This window comes from Cibotium barometz, chromosome 10 (assembly GCF_041138505.1).
Source record: "Cibotium barometz isolate CiBa-2024 chromosome 10, ASM4113850v1, whole genome shotgun sequence".
NCBI classification, from domain to species: domain Eukaryota; kingdom Viridiplantae; phylum Streptophyta; class Polypodiopsida; order Cyatheales; family Cibotiaceae; genus Cibotium; species Cibotium barometz.
The window spans coordinates 60,368,144-60,388,783 of record NC_141055.1 but is presented as its reverse complement, the minus strand read 5'-3'; the positions used below and the strand labels follow the sequence as shown (position 1 = coordinate 60,388,783).

General features: G+C 45.0%; 1 protein-coding gene across 1 annotated transcript in view; it reads right to left on the bottom strand.

Annotated features, from left to right (window-relative positions):
* LOC147635124 (putative protein phosphatase 2C 43) overlaps positions 1-20,640 on the bottom strand; it is a 55,503-nt gene that overhangs the window by 24,206 nt on the left and 10,657 nt on the right. Inside the window, exon 2 of the mRNA XM_086804418.1 lies at positions 9,500-9,858. Within this exon, the coding sequence (XP_086660544.1) occupies positions 9,500-9,858 (359 nt within the window). The remainder of the gene's footprint in view (positions 1-9,499; positions 9,859-20,640) is intronic.

The window sequence follows — 20,640 nt, the reverse complement described above, 5'->3', positions numbered from 1 at the left end:
AACATATTCATCAGCTGCAAAAAATATCATCCTTGGTACGAAGGATGGGTGGCAAGACCACTCTGCCATAAATAATCTCAAACGGAGGCTTGCCCGTGGAAGCATGGATCGTATTGTTGTAGGCAAACTCAACAAGTGGAAGATACTTCTCCCATGCACTCTTTTGATCTGCCACATAACACTTCAACAAATCCAATACGGCCGAATTTGCAGCTTCACTTTGGCCATCCGTTTGGGGATGATAAGCTGATGGAAACTCAAGCTTAGTACCCATATTATCAAACAAAGCCCTCCAAAATAGGCTTGTAGTCCTGGGATCTCTATCCCCAACAATGGATTTAGGCATACCATGATGCTTGAAAATATTAGCAAGAAAAAGTTTTACCATATGATCAGCTTTTATGGTTTTCTTGACGGGCAAGAAGTGAGCTTGCTTGCTAAACCTGTCCACAATAGTCCAAATAGCATCATTCCCATGCTGGGATCTAGGCAAATCCATAATAAAATCCATCGTGATACCTTCCCAAGGTTGCGAGGGAATAGGCAATGGCTGAAGCAAACCTGGAGGCTTTTGCCTGTCAAATTTCACTTTTTGGCAAGTGATACATGCACGCACATAAGCCTCAATGTCTTTACGCATGCTTGGCCAAAAGAAATACCTCTGAATCATGCGAGTAGTAGGCATAATACCTCTATGACCAGCATATGGTGGAGCGTGACATTCGTCCATAACCTTTGGACGCAAATCCTTCACCACACATAGGCAATTATCCTTCATGAGATAACCCTCATTGATAACATAAGAGGCATGTGAATGACCAGCCAGTAAATCAGTCCATATATGGCAAAAATCAGCATCCAAATGATACAAATCTCTCATAGCAGATAGGTCTCCATGAGAGGCCATTGAGACTGCAGCAATATAAGGCCTCCTAGATAGTGCATCGGCCACCACATTTTTCTTTCCTGGAGTATGCACAATCTGAAAATGAAACATGGAAAGAAAATTTGCCATTCTCATCTGCTTTTCTGAAAGCTTGGTTTGAGATAGAAAGTATCTCAAGCTTTGATGATCTGTCTTGACTACAAATTCAGCCCCAAGAAGGTAGTGTTTCCAAATCTTTAAGGCGTGAATTACAGCCAAGAGCTCTTTCTCATAGATATCCATATGAAGCTCAGCATCATGCAAACGACGGCTCTCGTATGCAACTGCATGCCCTTCTTGATTTAGGACAGCTCCTATGCAATCACCACAAGCATCACATTCAACCACGAATGACTTGTGCAAGTTAGGAACAATCAATACTGGACCACATATGATCGCATGCTTGAGCTGCAAGAAAGCATCCTGTTCCTTTGAAGTCCATTTGAAAGCAGTTTTCTTCTTCGTGAGATCATGTAGAGGAGTGGCAATCATAGCAAAATGCCTTATGAAACGCCTGTAGTACGAACATAATCCCAGAAAACTACGTACTTGATGTACGTTTTGCAATTCGGGCCAATTCCGAATAGTCTCTATCTTTGCAGGATCCATTGTAACTCCATCCTTGGATACAATATGTCCCAGATAATGAATCTCTGAAAGGAAAAACTCACTTTTCTTGGCATTGACGAAAAGTTTATGCTTCCGCAACTCTTCGAACACTGTGACCAAATGAGTTCTGTGTTCCTACTCATTCTTGGAGAAAACCAAGATATCATCAAAGAAGACTCCTGTAAACTTGCGATGGGGTCGGAATATCCTATCCATCATACGATTAAAAGTAGCAGGAGCATTGGTGAGACCAAAAGGCATTACCAAGAATTCATATAATCCGAAGGCTGTCCTGAATGCAATCTTATGGACATCTTGTGGCACCACGCGAATCTGGTGATAACCACTCTTCAAATCAAGTCTGCTAAAGCAAGCTGAGCCATCAAGTTTATCCAAGATATCATCAATACGTGGAATAGGAAATCTGTTCTTGATGGTAAGCTTGTTCAAAGCTCTATAGTCCACACACATACGGAATGATCCGTCCTTCTTTTGAACAAGAAGCACAGGAGAGCAGTAAGGTGAGGAACTGGGCTGAACCAAACCTTTCTCTAAAAGCTCGTTTACCTGCTTCATAATTTCTTCTTGTTGTGCAGCACTCACTCGGTATGCGGGTTTGTTAGGAGGAGAACTACCTGGCACAAGATCTATACGGTGATCTTCGGGCCTTTGGGGAGGTAATTCACCTGGCAATGAGTCAGCAAAACAGTCGTTGAATGCATTAAGAAAATTCAGCCTATCATTAGACATAGCATCCACATTTTGTTGATTTGGCACAAGACTATCACGCACAAAAACCAAGTACGCTGAAAGACTCTTTTTCATTGCTTTATTAATTTGGATGTGTGATACAACTGGGATGGAATCCCCTTCTTTGCCAGCATCAATAAAGTGCATGCGGCCTTTATGCATAAAAGAAATCATATTGGACTTGTAGTCTTTGCGGGGCTCAAGCCTATGGTGCCACGGCTTGCCCAACAATACATCACATCCATTCAGTGGAGCAACTAAGAAATGCTCATTGTCAAGGTAGCCCTGGATATGGATACGCAACTTCCCAATCAAAGGGGTAACCTGTACCTCTTTACCAATAAATGCAGCTTCGGCTTCAATCTGAGGTCCCATGTTTTCAATCTCAATACCCAATGCAGCTGCCATTTGCATAGAGATGAAATTGTCAGTTGCACAGTCATCAAACATAAAGAGTGCGGGCTGATCCTTGATTTGCCCCCAAGCCTTGCAAACCATTCTCTCTTTAGCATCATGACCTGTATTACCTTGCACATCAGGAACTGCATGAACATTTGCTTTGGTGTGCTTGTCCTCGTGCTTTGGTTTGCGATCTGGGCATTGCCGAAACATGTGGTCTTTGCTACCACAAGAAAAGCATTTTCCATCCTTAGCATATTGCTCTCTTTGCTCCGGGGTTAAGCCGAATTTGTTCTTCCTTGGGCCCTGTTCTTTAGATGGCTCCCGGAAGTTCTTTTTAGATGGCTGTCCGCCCTTTTGCTGATTTGGGGCAGCCTTGTCCTTCGCCTTGGAACCTCCTTGATCCTGCTTGATCTTGAGCACCAATTGCTCTGTAGCAAGGGCAGAAGCTGTGAGTTGTTGCAACGTATGTTTTGGGTGCAATTCAATACCCGATCTATAAGCAGGTTGCAATCCAGAACGAAACTTCCTCTTTCTTTCCTCCTCAGAGATTAGCATGAAGGGAGTCACTTCCAGCAACACTTTCCAAAATTTGTTCACATACTGTTGCACACTCTCATTATCTTTTTGTTCCAGCCTGTCCCACTTTTGAGTGAGAGTTTGCTCTGCATTGGGTGGCAAGAACTGAGCATAAAATCTATCTTTGAATTCCTTCCAAGTAGAGATGGGATCCTTGGTGATCTTTTCGGTGATCCACCAATGGGCAGCAGTGCCTTTCAGAAACATGCTAGCATGGCGCACCTTCGACTTTTCTGTAAAGTCCTCATCGCTAAAAGCAATGTCGAACTGTGCCACAAACGCTAACACCTTAGAAGCATCATGTTCACCATGAAAGACATCAAATTTGACAGATTTATCACCTGCTTTGAATTCCTTGAGCTTCTTGGCATGAGGCTCATGGTCCTCTCTTTTTCTTTTCCCCTTATCCAACGGGGTAGCCCTGTCTGCATGGGCTCCATGGGCCATCATAGAAGCTTCATGGGGCACGGTGGCATGTGCTCCACGAACTCGAAGCTCAGATGCATGTGACTTACCTGCATATGGCAGTGTCTCTCCATGAGACAACTCAGAAGGCAAAATTTTTCTGGAAGCAGACCTGTCACCATGAGATACATATCTTGCATGCATGTGACTTTCGTGCCCTCCATGAGCACTGGCATACATAAATCTGTCAGGCTTAGTGCCTTGGGGAGAGGATGCATGACGAGAGGTGACAGTCACCTCTTCCTTTTGCATAAAAGATTTCAGCCTCTGGGATGCGGGATCTCCATGCTTCAAACGAGGTGGATTTCTGAAAATCAGCTCTCCGTCATCCCCCTCTTTGATATCACCTTTGCGAAGGAGATAGGCAAGTGCCAACTCCCTTGGTTTCTTGCCCACTTCACGAGCCATTGATTCAAAGGTTACATCAACCATAGCATCAGCCTTCCTGGCTTCAATAGCACTTTGTAGATGAGGATCTTCATGCAAAAACTTCAATTCTTGCTCTTGAGCCTGCAAAAGTTTTCTCATATGTTCCATTTCAGCCCTCATAGCTTCAGGCTCTTGTTCAAGCATAACTGTCTTTCCTGGAGACAGTTGACCCTTGGATTCACTATCCATAACCCTTTCAAGGGGCTTGTGCCTACCACGCAGGGCATCAGACCCACGAGAAGCACTAGATGGACCCCTCGAATTTGGTACTTCCAAAGGGTTGCCTTGGCTGTCCATTGTGTTCAAAGTTTGCTAAAAGCGGGATGTCCAGTACACAGGTTCGTTTCCCCACTAGGAAGAGGGAAACAACCGTGCTCTGATACCAATGAAACCGATCCCGTCAAGTGGGAAGGACTCCGTTGGACACCCACACGCTTAATAGCACAACTTTAAAACCACAAGTTTAAAATGGACAACTTTAAAACAACTTGAATTTAAATGAACAGAAATGGAAAGATGGACACCAGCACTGGGGCCGGAACGGGCCGACCCCCCCCTCAATATATGATATATTTATTGGGAGTATTTAATGAATACAATGCTCCATGGGTTCTGAGAACCAGATAATGTCCATGTACATATGAAAACAGTACCAAACAAGTAGGCTCGGATTTCGATGTAGAAACTCGAAGCAGAACGACCACTAGTGTGGCCCAATCGCTACGGTCCTGTGCTTTCACTGGACTCCGCGGAGAGCGCCTCACTGGTGTTCCGAGACCACGCACAAACAGGCGCTCTCGTACTAACGCCTGGCTCTCCCGATCTCAGCACCTTTGGACCGAGGTTCGCCAATACAGCTTGGACAACCCGGCACCGAACGGGTGTGGCCGTAGAGGGATGAATCCCTTATCAGATTTAAACATTAAATGCTTTACTCAAATCTGAAAATCACTTACTTGTAGATGGTTGATAGGAAACCAATACCCATGTGTGCAGTTCCTAGTGACGAACACCAAGAAGCAACAGCACGTCGAGGGGAGTAGTGGCCTGTAGAAAGATATAGCCTCTGGTGGTGGACAATGTCCTGAAGGTAGAGAAAATGGCAGCCTGTCAGTAGCCGCCTGTGAGAGCAGCCACAACAGTCCTTGTGGAGGTGGAACCCACGTCTGAGTGCAGAGGAGAAAAGCAGCGCCAGCCTTCAAGTATGCTGCCGCCTGTGGGGGGTAGTTGCAGCCAGCCTGTAGAGGGGCAAGCGCAGCCGGCAGCAGAGGGTACAGCCCGTTGGAGGAGTCACCTGTATAGGTGGAAAGAGAAGGCAGCCGCCTACAGGGGTGGTTGCAGCCTCAAGAGAAAGGCCGCCTGTTGCTGCTGATGGACACGGCCTGCTGGCTGTATGCAGAAACGCAGCCTTGCTGATGGTGGTATGCGCAGCTTGTGAGAAGCCGAAGCGCTGGTCGCCGGTTGTTTACGTAAGAAGGAAGCGATGGGTGATGAAAAATCAACGCCAAGAAGATGCGATGCCTCCACGCTTGAAGAAGGGAGTCTCTTTTAATAAAATTAAAGTTAAGATACAACTCAAGATTTCCACGCATGCATGTGGGGGATTAGTGGGGGTAGGTGACCATGCCCACCCCCACACTCACTTAAAAGTGGGGCTCCCCACCTTGGCCCCAAAGTGGGTGCCCAAAGGGGGTGCCCACTTTTAAATAAGTGTGAACCCCTAACCTTATAAATCAAAGGGTTAGAATATAAAACATTAAAACAACATGTACCATATACTTACCACCTGTTCACATGCACTGAAACTCGTCAGAATACAGGGCAAACTTCACGACTCACTGGCAGGCGTCCCTGCTCAGTAAGTAACACGTCAAGCAGGCAAACACACGAATACATGTCATACGAAAACAGTTTCAAGCATGCAAATCATGTGTGCATGTGCAAATAGTAACATGGACATATCTCCCATTCATGGAACATGTACAAAATATCTGTCGGCACAAAACTGGCACGACATAAAACATAAAAACCTGGTCTTCCTATGGAGTGACAGTCCCATAGGTAAGACACAGTTCCAGGCACGAGTTTCCCTAGGTGTGACAGTCCCATAGGTAAAACACGGCACGAATACTGGCTCTTCCATGGCGTGACAGTCCCATGGATCGAACACAGTCCAGGTCATACACGGGTGGCACTGATCTGGCTCCCGTCCATACGACACCATCCTGCTAACACACGGGTGGCACCAGTCTGGCTCCCGTCCATGTCAGCAAAATACTGGCCTCTTCACATGAGACACCGGCCTGGCCTCAAGTGAACGAGACGCAAAAACTAGGAATGGACCAAATGGTCGGCCAATTGGTGACATCATCCCCAAACAAATGGTCAGACACAAATATACAATCAGCTAGCCTTTGATGTTCTCAAATTGTATAGCCATGACAAGCAGTCAAAATGGGAATTGTATCTTCCTTTGGTGCCAGGAATCCAAAATGACACTAATTCATCTAACATTGGCATGACTCCATATGAGACAGCATTTGGTCATCGTTTCTTACGAAGATGGTGTCGCCATCATTGGAGGCCAACAAAACCACAAACGTTTTTGGAAATTATTGAGTCCATAAAGGAACACCTAACCAAAGCACAGGAAGCATATACCAGGCACACCAACAAGACCAAACGAGACGTCAACTACAAGGACGAAAATTGGGTATTTCTTTGAATCATGAAGCAACAGTTACAGCAAGCGAGCAAGTGTTGTCCCATGCTCTTTGTTAAGCTTTCAGCTTAATTAAATATACTTAAATATAATTAAAGAGATTAATACTTAAATATTTGAGTAAATATTAGGCAAAGAGCGCAAAGTTGTGTGTTGTTGCATTGAGACACAAGGCCTTGTTAAATAGGACCTGAATAAGTACAAATGAAGAGGTGGATCCCTGACGAAAGGATGTGACTCTTAAATGAATATGCCCTTTGGACGTAGAGATGTGTCTTTTGATCAATAAATGTGTCTCTTTGAAGAGTTGTGTCCTTTAGTGATGACCTATGTGACATGGTGTGACCCTTCACTGGTGTCCTTTCAATGATTGAAGACTAATCAAGAGTAGTTAGAGAGATAAAGTCACAATCGTGACATTCCCTCCCACTTAAAATAAGACTCCAGCTAAATAAGAGACTTTTGATGTTACTGAAGATCTTCATCATTAGGCCATTTATGCTTGTGGTGAAGCTCGCACTAAGAAATATTGAAAAAAAAACATCTATTGTCTTGGTGTCGTGCTTTAAATGCTAAATCCCAAGTTGTAGCATTATTCTTTAATGTCTTCTTCTTTATCTGCTTCCAAACGTTGGGCTTGAAGTTAACTTGGCTATGTTGCGATGTAGAAGAATCTTAGGGCTCAACCATTAATTCTCTCAATGATACTTGAATACTATCTATTGTAGTGTTCCATCCAAGTTGTTAGAAGAATGTATGAAATTCTCTGCAATGTTGAAAACATTATCCTCTTGGTAGTCTCTGTGTCTTCATCATTGGTAACTCATCCTGTTGAGATAAAGAATCCAAGGAATTTTCAATATCATCTTGCTATTCTTCTGAAGTCATGCTAAACTAAAATATAAAAATGTCCTGGTCTTCCTATGGAGTGACAATCCCATAGGTAAGACGCCATCCTGGCCATAAACGGGTGGCACCAACAGGCTCCCGTCCATACAGAACGAAGCAAGTCACACACAGGTGGCACAAAACCAGTTCCCGTCCATGTGACGCAGCACTGGTCACACACGGGTGGCACTAATCTGGCTCCCGTCCATGTGACACCAAGAGACTGGCCATGTGACTTTCACATGGGACACTGGCTTGGCCCCATGTGAACATGGCACAATTATGGCCGCTCTATGGAGTGACAGTCCCATAGAAGTGGCTCCAGAAATAGAGATGGACCAAATGGTGACAGCTACAAGTTACCACATGATACAATGTGGGCTTTGATGTCTCTATATGCGGTAATAGAGTGCGCACTTGACGATCTCTCAAGAAAGATACGTAGCACTATTGGGGTTAAGCAAGGCTGTCCACTCTCACTGACACTATTTGGGCTATATATTGATGAGATTGTGTTCTTTGTGGACAGCTTATAGAGGACCCAAACAGTGGTGCCCATATTGCTATACACCAATGACATTGCCCTCATCTTAAATTCAACATCATTGGAATAATAATTTCATGCTTCATCTTGATTAATATAGAGATGTAGCATTTCCCTTCTCTAGTAAATTCTGCCAGTCTCTACGTCTTGCGGCTTTGCTTTTGATAAAGGAGTGGTTGAATGTATCCATCTAGATAACTTCAATCTAGTGTCTGTATGTAAGCATGTACGCATGTACTATATGTGCATGTATAATAAAAAGGAGTAGCGCACTAATCAACCTACTTATCCTGCCAAGATTTTGGGACTTGTAGCATAGTGGACACAATAAGCACGTAATTTGCATCCTTGCTCACCATGCTTCTCCATCACGATATCTCTATGTCACTTAATTTGATCTAACTTTGTGTTAAAGTATCCAATTTTTGCCACGGGCACATAGCCTAGCAATGTGCGCTTGTGACTTGGAGAGGGGAGGTCCCGAGTTCAAATCCCCGCAAGGCCCTGTCAGTATTGTGGATGCTTTGCAGCCCAAAACTTGTAACACCTTTAGGCAGGAAGACCAAACCATCTCTAGGCAGGTACCAACACAAACATCTACTCGAGGGGGGGGGGGGGGGGGGGGGGGAAAGGCATCCAACTTTTGTGGCATTGCTAATTCCTCGATTTATTGTTTCTTTTTAAGAACTCACTCTCCTCCATAATAAACTAGCTAGATATCTATTTTATCATTTCGTTTTAAGACCTCATTCGCCTCCACAATAAACGAGCTAGATATCTATATTTTATTGATAAAGCTTGGTCTGTGGTTGTGTCCAAAATAGTTAAGAACTCCGAGGAATGTTCAAGCCAAGTACTGGAGATTTTTGTAATCAGGATTAGTGATTCAGATGCATAGAGAAAATGGTCCTTCTACACTCAAAACAGGTACCGTTTTTACTTTAAAGGAAAGTTTCAATAGATGTTTTTTTATGATCCAAAATAAAAACCAAAAACAGTCTAGACCCCTACCCTAACAAAGACTCCATACTTAACCCCCATATATCAAAAATTCAACAAACAAGCAGTAAAACAAGGGCAAGTGAGAAAGGTTCAAGCCTATATTCACAAACTTTAAATTAGTGGGGAGAAACAAATATTTTATTAGAAGCATCGACTCTAATGATGAACATCAAGCATAACGACCCACCTGAATAATACCCTTTACCCGCCATACACCATGCTTCATGACTACAATTTGTGCATCATCTGGATGCATAGCCTTGAGCTCCTGGCGCACTTCCTCAACGCTTGCATTGTGCTCTGTTGTCAACTGTGTTGCAACAATGTTATCGTTGGCTCTGGGAAGACTCCCAAGAACAGCCCTCGAATCTCCAAGATTGGCAATATACAGTGCATGCCTCCAAATGACCCCAACTAGGCAACAAGCTCCAACCGTAACTAGGTCTGGTCTTGACTGCCTCACAAAATTTAGAAATCCCTCTTCAGTGGCTTGAAACGCTCTTCGGAGAGCATCTTCTGACATGCCTCCTTGCTCCCTTGTAAATCCTGTAAGCACACACAAAGACCATTGGTAAGAAAAAAATAACAAAGATATGCTCTTGGTGTAATTACAATCAAGTTAAGTTGTGTGTGTTCTGCACCTAGAGGAGATTGCTGGAAAGTATCCACATTACCATTTTTTTGCACAAAAAAGACAATAGTATTTGCAAATTAAATCTTTCAAATAACAACCATCACTCATTAGCACGCATGGTGAAACTCCTTACAAAACCTGTGGACTCGAAACTTGTTTTAAAAAAAGAATCGTTCACTCACTTTGAGCAGTCAGTCACATAAACAAACCAAGACTGGTTTTAATCCAGAACCAAAATGACTGGCATAAAAACCTTTCACTTTGATCTGCATGTAACTTACCAACTCATCCATGTAAAATAGCTTAATACTATTTTGACAACTAAATAAACATCATTCTTTGAGGCAGCATTTAATCATTCAGAAGAATAATTGGGCTTTAACTAGCAAACAAAAAGCAAGCCTTAGGTGTCACAAATCCCTAATTTCTCTGAGTATTTTGGACCTGATTATCATGCTTATTCAGAGACATGCTTGGCATGCAGATCCACATCATGGCAGGATCTATGGGACCTTGTGCTAGGCTCATAGGTTATTTTCAGAACTCAAGCTTGGCCCATGGACCTAGTTCATGAGGTTCTGTTATGGACGCTAAAAAGGTTTCACACACCCGTCCACAAGGTATGCTTTTGGACCGGGGACAACTGTTATTCATGTGGACACCCTTTTGCTAGGAGCCTAATGGAAGAAAAGCAGATTATTAAAAATTATCACCTGTTTTAAAACGAGAAGAATCAACAAAAGCAAAGTTAGACTACTACAAAAAGGTGGTTTGAGGACTGATTTGATATACTTGAGATAGGCGCCTTCATCTGAGAGCTGATCGACTACTTCCAACCCCTCTCCCAGGCTGATCGTCAACTTCCAGGGCTGGTGCAGAGGTACAAGTGTTTGGTCCACACACAAAAGATTATGTCGCGCGAAAAGCGGCTATTTAGATTGATCGTACATCTACAAGTTTGGGCAACAAGGCTATGTGCTTTTTGTGGTATTCCAGTTGGAAGAGTTCCAAACAATTCCGAGAGAAAGCAGTTTTGTAAGACCCCTCCCGAAGGATCATCTAATACTACACAAGCTAGACACACAAGGTTAGAACAACATAGAAGGGTGCAGGCAAACTCACCTCCCATATCTCCCCGGAGTTTGGGAATAAGGTTCCACTCCGGCCAGGGCAATCAGCCCTGGCATCCCATAACACCAAAGCATGTCCTAAAGGGACTCTCAACAAGACTTCCTGTGAATTGCCGTGTCCATGACAGGAGTAAGACTACTCTCGTAAAGGCATAGACCAACAATCAAGTGAACCAACTTAAGAACACAATAATTCATAACTCACTTATATAGTGACTATTGCTGCTACAAATAACCGACCAGTCACAAATAGCCAGTAACGATGAATTATCAATAATAATGAACCCTAGCCACCTGTAACCTAGGTGCCTACAGCCTTCCCCCTAATCTCAAGGCTCCCTAGCCCTGCCAAATTAGGACCTAATCTCAAGGATTAGTGTTAGCTACATAACATACTTCCTCTCCTAAGACCTTTCCTCTCTAGGAAACAAAGTTAACGAGCCTCAACTCTAGACTCACAACTGTCTCCCAAGTTAGGTCCTCTACCACCCTATTTTTCGAGGTGATCTTACTCACATATCAACTTATTTCTAAGCTTCCTCTCCCTGAAATCCAGTAAAGCTCCGGCTCGTGGAACAAAGGACAAGTCCTCAATCTCTACCAACTCCTCGGGCGTAACAATGTTATCCTGAGCCCCCAGTTTCCCCTTGAGTCTACTAACATGAAAAACTAGATGAATTTTTACATTAGGAAGTGATTCTAGCTTGTAAGCCACCTCAGCAACCCTTTTCAGGATCTTGTAAGGTCCACAAGACCTAGGGGACACCCTCCCCATCCGCAACATCTCCGAATTCTTGGGCATCCTTAGATATACCAACATTCCCTCGGATAACTCCCTCAGCGAACACTTTCTATCAGCATAAAACCGTACTCCATCCTAAGCAATTCAGATAAACTAGCATCTCATGCATATCCGCTAAAAAATCTCTAGCCGCACCAATCCTAATACCCTAGCCGCGTCAATCCTAATACCCTAAGCCCTTAAGTCCCAATATAGCTACCGGAGATCTAGGCTAGTAACCATACATCAACATAAATGGACTGCAACTAGTGGCCGAATCCTTAGCACTATTGAAGGCAACCATTGGGATGTAACACTCCTTCAGCTTAACCCTAATGTTAAATCCGACCCAGAGAGAAAGAAAGAAGAAAGAAAGTTGTATTAACGTCTTCAAAAGTCCAAAATAACCTATGAGACCAAAAGGTTACATCATATCCATGAGGTACATCATCCTGGGTACAATTAGTAATACAAAAAGATAACAAAAATCTAGAACTATAAAATCTCATCTAGGTACATGAGCAAAGAGCTCTCATATCACCCTAATGCATCCCTCATGGGCTGCTATGACATGGTGCTCAAGGTGGTAAAATTGAGCTGGCGCGAGAAGGTCCTGCGATGATGGCCCGGATCCTCCTGTGGTGACGTGCCCGTGGGCAAGGACCATGGGGTCTGGGGCGTCGAGCTCTGCATAACTCAATGGCTCTGTCAAGTGTCACACCTCTCGGCCAAGCTCCTCAGAGTGCTAGTATGGAAGAAGTCAGTGAGAGCTCTCTGTGCTAGTCCTCGAGCAAGTACAGCTGATCTGGATCTCACTAAGGACTCCCTATTTCTTGGAAAATGTGGGCCCAATGAACACCACTCCAAGATATGTGTATGAGTCAACATACTCCACTGTCTCCTGCCCATATGTGAAAATAGGCGCTGATCTCCAAACCCACTGAGCTGTAGTGTTAAACACCATAACCTTGGTCTTGCCAAGGTTAACTGAGAGCCCACTGTCCTTTGCATAAGCATGTAAAGTATCCAAGTGCCTCTGCATACCCTCTGGTGAGTCTGCTATAAGCACAATATCATCAGCATATAAGAGCAGAGAAAGAAAGCTGCATTAACGTCTACTAGAGGCCGAACTCGACCTATGAGACAAATCAATGTACAACTGTCAATGTCTTCTGGATGTCCAGAAAAAAAAAGGACAAAATGAACATGATATAAACTATGAAAGTACTGAGCTAGTGGGGGGGTGTGATGGATGGAGCACTAGTGCTAGAGGCTCAGTATGCACCCTATATGCGCAGGGTATACAAGAATGCAATGCAAATCTGTCTAGCTCCAACCAGTACCATAATGGGGGTGTAATATGTGATACATAGGCGATGGCGAGGCAAAAATACCTCGGAGCATGATCTCCGGGTGTGAGTGTAAGTGAGCTAGCTGCTCCTGGATATGGTGCTGATGTCGAGCCCGTATCTCTGTGATCTCCCTCTCATGTAGTCTAGGAGTCTAGTGGCCTGGTGCTCTCGGTCTCCGTCTGGCTCGGAGGTCCGCAGCGCACTGAAGTGTAACCCCCTCCTGTGTCAGGATAGGCACTGGGATAGATCTCTAGAAGAAATCAGTGAGCTGGAGCAGGAGCTGTCGCCCACCTCTCCCTGTGGTATGTCTGTGGCGCTGTGTCTCTAGCAAGAACTGGCCAAATCTGTGCTGGTCTGCGGACTCCATGATCTGGCGGAGTGAGGGATGTCCACTAAAGATGGTGGTGTATCTCTCTCTAATGACACTATATGCTCTGCATCTGCATACATAATGTTCCTCACTCTCAACCTCCTCCTGGCACAGTCTGCATATCCTCTCTACTCTGGGGATCCATGCTGCCCTATCTGCCTCAATCTCAAGCTGGTGTGATGACACTCTGAGCTGGCCAATCACCACTCGGACACTGTGAGGCATGTACACATCCATGTATCCAGGTCTCTGTATGAATCCATCCGCTGAGATACACATAAACTGATCTCTGTAGTATTGCATCTTCGACGGTAGAGGCTGACTGGGTGTAGTCCAAGTCTCTTGAGTGTATCGCTGCCATAAATCCTACCAAAGGACTCTCTTCCTCTCACTGTGAGAGAGCTGGATGTGTGGTTCATGTATATCATACTGGAAAGGTGGCAGGTGATCTATGTCAAGACCATGCTGAGTGAGCCACTATATCATCTTTGAATACCATGATCTCCTATCTCCACACTCTGCGAGCTGCCTGGACGCCTCAAAAGCTCTATGTGAGAGTCGATCTAATGGCATATCTCTGATCCTCTGTATGAAGCAGATCGTCTGGAAGAGGGCCTCTACTAGCATAGGAGGTGCCGCAAACTCCGTCCGGACAATGTCATGTGGGACGGAGGGTTTGTTGCGGATCATCCGTGAGAGCATGAGAATCTGAGGCCTCTCTATCTGAGACCATGTGGAGGTGGCGAGCCCAGGTGCCCATACTGCTGCAGCATACATCAAAGCAGGGGTGACTAGTGTGTCAAACAACCACCCCTTCGTGCGGGGCTCCTGGAAGTGTGCCCAGTGACATTGTCTCTCTAGCATGGCCAAAGCTGCATACCCTCGTGTGAGTCTATCTCTGGCTGCCTGTGCCATAGTAAATCTTCCTGGCGGAGTCGTAAATGTAATCCCCAGGTACACACACGAGTCTACCACCTCTACCTGTCCTCTTGCTAGTGTGAAGATGGCCTGTCGTCGTCGAACCGGCCCCGAGGTGTGGAAAATCATGGCCTTGGTTTTCCCAAGGTTCACTGTATGCCCCCTCTATGTGCAGAAGTCATGGAGTGCATGGAGATGGTGCTGTAGTCCCATCTGCGACTCAGAGACCAGAATAATATCATCTGCATATAGCATAATGTGGACTATGGTACCTGAGATGTCTACCCTGTCCCCACCATCGTGACCAATGAAGTCAGCCACCTCATCGATGTATAGCCCAAATAGTGTAGGAGAGAGTGGGCATCCTTGCTTCACACCTATGGTGCTAGCAATAACATCAGATAGCCCCCCGAGGCATCGTATGCGCCCGAAGACCTGCTCATATAAAGCATAGATGCCCCAAACCATCTCTGATGGGATCCCCAATGACTGTAGGTGCTGGAAGAGTCTCTCTCGTGGCACCGTGTCAAACGCTTTGCGGAAATCCACAAAGCAACAGTATAATCTCCTCTCCCGCGCCCTAGCCTGGTCAATCAGACATCTCAGAGTGAATATATGGTCAATAGTGGAGAAAGCTCGTCGGAATCCAGCCTGCCTTGGTGCTCGCAGTCCCTCCTTCTCTGCATATGAGCTCAACTCTGCCTCGAGCACTGCGCCATAAAGTTTGGCCAATGTATGACCAATCATGATAGTCTGTAGTTGCTGGGGTCTAGCATGTCTCCCGCTTTGTGGAGAGGCACGATGGTGTGCATAGTCCACTCAGCTGGTAAGCCCTCCACTAGTGCCCTATTAAAGAGGTGAGCAACAAAGGGTCCCAGTGTGTCAGCTGCATAAATAAGATGCTCACTCGGTATACCTGTGTGGTCAGCCGATCTCCCATGCTATAACCGGCGGATAGCTCTCTCTACCATCGAGGCGGTAAAGAAAGTAGAGGTGGTAGGGCGGGATTCCTGTGGCTGTGGTATGGGCGGCTGCTGAGGGATATGGTAGAGGCTCTTTGCATATGTGTGCCATGTGTGTGGATCCTCAATCGGGGTACGAGGGCGAGGCTCTCTCATTGATGGAGAGAAACAGTTAGGGTTTCACTTGTGTGGGAGACATACACAGAGAAACAAGGGAGAGAAAGAAAGAAAGAAAGAAAGATTTTATTAACGTCTTCCAAAAGACCGAACTCGGCCTATGAGACAAATCGGAGTACATGTATGGGGTATCCTCTGTCATCCCAACAAAATGAAAAAGTACTGAATAAAAAAGCTGAATCTGGATGTGTAGGGGATGGAGCTCTATTACTAGGAGAATGCAAAGCTATATGCATGGAGTATACAATCATGATATGCAACCTAGGTAGCTCCATCCTGTACCATACTGGGGGTATAAAATGGTATACATCAGTGAAGGGGGTGTCCACAGCTCCTTGAAGAACATGCCTGGGTGTGCTCTGAAGCGAGCCAGTCGCTCCTCACCCTCTCTGTGAAACTGAGCTCTGATCTCTGTCATCTCTCTCTGGTATAGGCGTGGTGTCCGAAAGCCAGGTGTCCTCTGTCTCCTGCGGGCTCTAAGTGTCAACTCATGAGGCATGAGTGTGTGACTCCCCTATCACACATGTATATTGCACTAGTACACATAGTGCACTTAGTACATTAAAAGTACTAAGTGTACTATGTACTATAACTTATGGGCTTGTACACACTATAAGGGTGGGCATAACGCCTTTACCCCAACAACCTCCCACTTAAAGGCAAAGTGCCCTTAAGTAAAGGAAAAGAAAAAATCAGCATGTACATGATAATATACAAGGCCATATCAAGGCTGAAACTGGCCTCATCCAATGCCCATCAAGTGTCTGCAATGAGCAAACCGCTCCGGAGGCAAACTCTTCGTCAACAGATCGGCCGGGTTGTCATCCGTATGAATCTTAACAAGCTGAATTTGCTTGTTCTCTATCACCTCTCTGATGAAGTGATACTTCACATCCACATGCTTCGTCTTTGCATGAAAGACAGGGTTCTTTGCCAACTGGATGGCACTCTGACTGTCACAATGCAACAATGGAATATCCCCTGTATAACCCAAATCAACCACTAACCGAGATAGCCATAATGCCTCCTTGCAAGCCTCTGTGGCTGCAATATACTCGGCCTCTGTAGTAGATAAGGCTATGCACTTCTGCATCCTGGATATCCATGACACAGCACCTCCTGTGAATGTAAATACATAACCGGTAGTAGACTTCCGGTTATCTGGATGACCGGCATAATCCGAATCCGTGTAACCATGCACTAATGCATCCTGTTTGCCAAAGCAAATGCACAAATCCTGTGTGCCCTTCAGGTATCTCATGACACCTTTCACTGCTTCCCAATGCTTCTTGCCAGGGTTGGCCATGTATCTAGAAACCACTCCCACTGCAAATGCAATGTCCGGCCTAGTAGCAACCATGGCATACATGAGACTGCCACAAGCTGAAGCATACGGAATCTTGGCCATATCAGCCCTGTCTCTATCTGACTATGGGCTGTCCATAGCACTGAGTTTCACATATGGAGGCAAAGGAGTACTAGCCTTCTTCCCCCCGTCCATATTGAACCTCTGCAAGACTTTGCCAATGTATTCCTTCTGAGACAAATACAACACATGCTGATTTCTGTCCCGAAGTATCCGCATACCCAAGATGTGATTTGCATCACCCAAATCCTTCATATCAAAGGTTTCATGCAGCCTCTTCTTCAAAGCATCCATCTCTTTACGAGATTTCCCGGCAATCAACATATCATCAACATACAAAATGAGAATCAATAGACTGCCATCCAAAGCTTTCTTGGTGTACAAGCAGTGATCTATGTCACTTCTCCTGAAATTCTGAGATTTCATGAATGTATCAAATTTATGATACCATTCTCTTGGTGCCTGTTTGAGCCCATAAAGACTCTTTTTCAGCTTGCATACAAGCTTCTCCTTTCCACTCACTGCATAACCCTCTGGCTGCTGCATATATATTTCCTCATGGAGATCACCGTGAAGAAAAGCAGTCTTCACATCCATCTGAATCAAGTCCAGATCATCATGCGCAACCAAAGCCAACACAGCTCTAAGTGTGGTCATTTTGACCACTGGAGAGAAGATCTCATCAAAGTCCACACCATATTCCTGCTTGAAGCCCTTAACCTGGCTTTGTATCTTGGCTTTGCATCTGGTGCAACTTTGAGCCTGTATACCCACTTGCATGGCAAAACCTTCTTGCCTGCAGGCAAAGGCACCAACTTCCAAGTTCCATTTTTATGCAGAGAATCCATCTCTGTCTTCATGGCACGCTCCCAAAGAGCCTTGTCTGCCCTCTGTAAAGCCTCTTTATAACATGAGGGCTCCCCACAGTCAGTGAGCATCAAGTAGTCAACCCCTGGAACAAACCTGTCAGGGGCTCTGGAGGGTCTAGTGGACCTCCGTACCCAATGACCATCATTTGCAGGTTGCTGTCCAGCCTGCATATCACCCATTGGTGGCTCCTGTTCCATGCCATAAGGCTGAAAAATCATGCCCGGTATATCCTCTAACTGTGGTATATCCATAGGGATATCTTCTGCCATCTCTGGCTGTCCATTTGGACCATTTTCAGCACCATTTAAGGGCTGGTTTTCTTGCTGTAATGGCTGATTTACAGCCCTTGGTTGTTGTCCATGATGTCCATCATCATCAAAGATGACTCTGCCAGGCTCCTGTTGCCTTGCAGGCTCCTTATACATGCATGTTTCATCAAAAATGACATCATTGCTGCGTATGATCTTTCTATTCATGGGATCCCAAAGTCTATACCCCATTTCACCTCTGTCACCATATCCTAGGAATATGCATTTATGAGACTTAGGATCAAGTTTGGTGCGCATTTCCCTGCGTATGTGCACGTACGCAACGCAACCAAACACTCTCAAGTGCTTGTATGACGGAGGCTTCCCTGTCCATACTTCTTCTGGCACTTTCCCACCAAGCCTCGTGTTAGGTGACCTGTTTATAAGGTGAACGGCTGTCATAACAGCTTCAGCCCAAAAACCATGAGGTAATGCAGCATGTGACAACATAGAACGGACCTTCTCCTGAATGGTCCTGTTCATCCTCTCTGCTGTCCCGTTTTGTGGAGGATCATAAGGAGTAGAGAGCTCCCTCTTGATGCCTTTAGCATCACAAAAGTCCTGAAACTGTTTGGACGTATACTCTCCACCATTGTCGGAACGCAAAGCCTTCAGTGTTTTGCCAGTTTGATTCTCAACAAGAGCAACAAACTTCTGAAACACTGAGAATGTATCACTCTTCAAGCGAAGAGGATAGACCCACACCTTGCGTGTGGCATCATCAATAAAAGACACAAAATATTTTGCCCCTCCCAAAGAAAGCTGAGGCATCTCACATACATCTGTATGCACAAGCTCTAACTGAGCATCTTTCTGTCCAAGAGCTTTCTTGTGCGGGCACTGTAGTTGCCTACCATATATACAATGCTCACAAAACTGAAAACTTGAAAACTTTAGAGAAGGCAAGTAACCCAAACGAGACAATTGCTCCATTCCCTTGACACTCATGTGTCCCAACCGGCTATGCCACATAGAAATTTCCGGCAGCTCGGTTGCATTTACATTAGCATGGTGACAAACACCTGCATGCATAAAGTAAAGAGTGTCCACCTTAGAGCCTCTGGCAACAACCAGTGAGCCCTTACTAATTTTCCACTTTCCACTACCAAATGTGGTAACATAATCAGCATCATCAAGCTGTCCAGTAGAAAGCAGATTCTTCTTGATCTCAGGCACATGCCTGACATCATGGAGCATAAGCTGTGAGCCATCTGAAAACACAAGCCTCACATCACCTCTGCCAAGAATCTCATGCATGGTTATCACCCAAATAAACCACTCCTTCATTGCCAGCAGTGTACCTGACAAACAAGTCTCTGCAACCTGTGACATGAAAGGAGGCACCTGAATCAATGATCCATGAGTGCATACCATGACCACCTGTAAGAAGTGAATGGGCATCAAGTGAAGACGTAAATAGGACCTCATCCTCACTGCCACCTGCATGTGACACATTGATTTCTTCAATCTTGACTCCACTTTTGCCCTTTGGCTTTACATCTTTGGCTTCATCTTTCTCTTTGTCTTTGCCTTTTCCCTTTTCCTTTTGATCATTTTTCCATTTGTAGCATTGCTTTTTAATGTGTCCCTTTTTGCCACAATAATGGCATTCCAAATCCTTTTTGGAGCGAGACTTGCTCCTTCCCCGTTCTTGGCTTTTTCCCCTTTGTTGGGATCTCCCACGTGCATTCATTGCATTGGACTTTCCAACAGAGTTGTTTTTCCTGTTCATCTCTTCTTGAAGAAGAGCACCCTCAACATCTGCATATGACAGCATAGCATGCGAATTGCTAGTGGCTGTCCTGAATGTGTCCCAACTCTCTGGCAAAGTGCATAACAAAAAAGTGGCTTTGAACTCATCGTCCATTGCCAACTTTTGATTAATGACCTGGCTGACAATACCATTAAACTCATTTAGATGGGCTGTCATAGATGCCCCTTCCTTCATCTGAAGACCTATGAGTTTCTTCAACCAATACACTTTGCTTCAGGCACTTTGTTGGGCATACAAGTCCTGCAATCTCTGCCACATTCCCCAAGCTGTCTTCTCTTCACGAATGCTGAAAAGTAATGAGTCTGACACAGACAACATGATAGTAGATCTTGCCAGCTCATCCATATCTTCCCACTCTTCAGCAGTAAGAGAAGCGGGCATCACACCCCTTTCTTTGATAGGCTTGTGCTGCTTTTTCTGAAGCAACACATTGTAGCACTGGGTTTGCCAAATATCATAATTCTGCGAGCCTTCAAGCTTCTTGATGTGAAGCAATGAAGAGCTCTCACCTGTGGTTGCCATAGCAAAATGCAACCTGTAAATGCCTGACTCCCTGCAAAAATGTGCAAACACTGCACCAAAAGCACACAAAGTGCTCACAGTTTTGCTCCCAAGCTTTATCTCCCACTGCGGAAGCAAGAATGCAACTTTTCTCCCACTTTATGTGATGAAAACACCAAAATCTG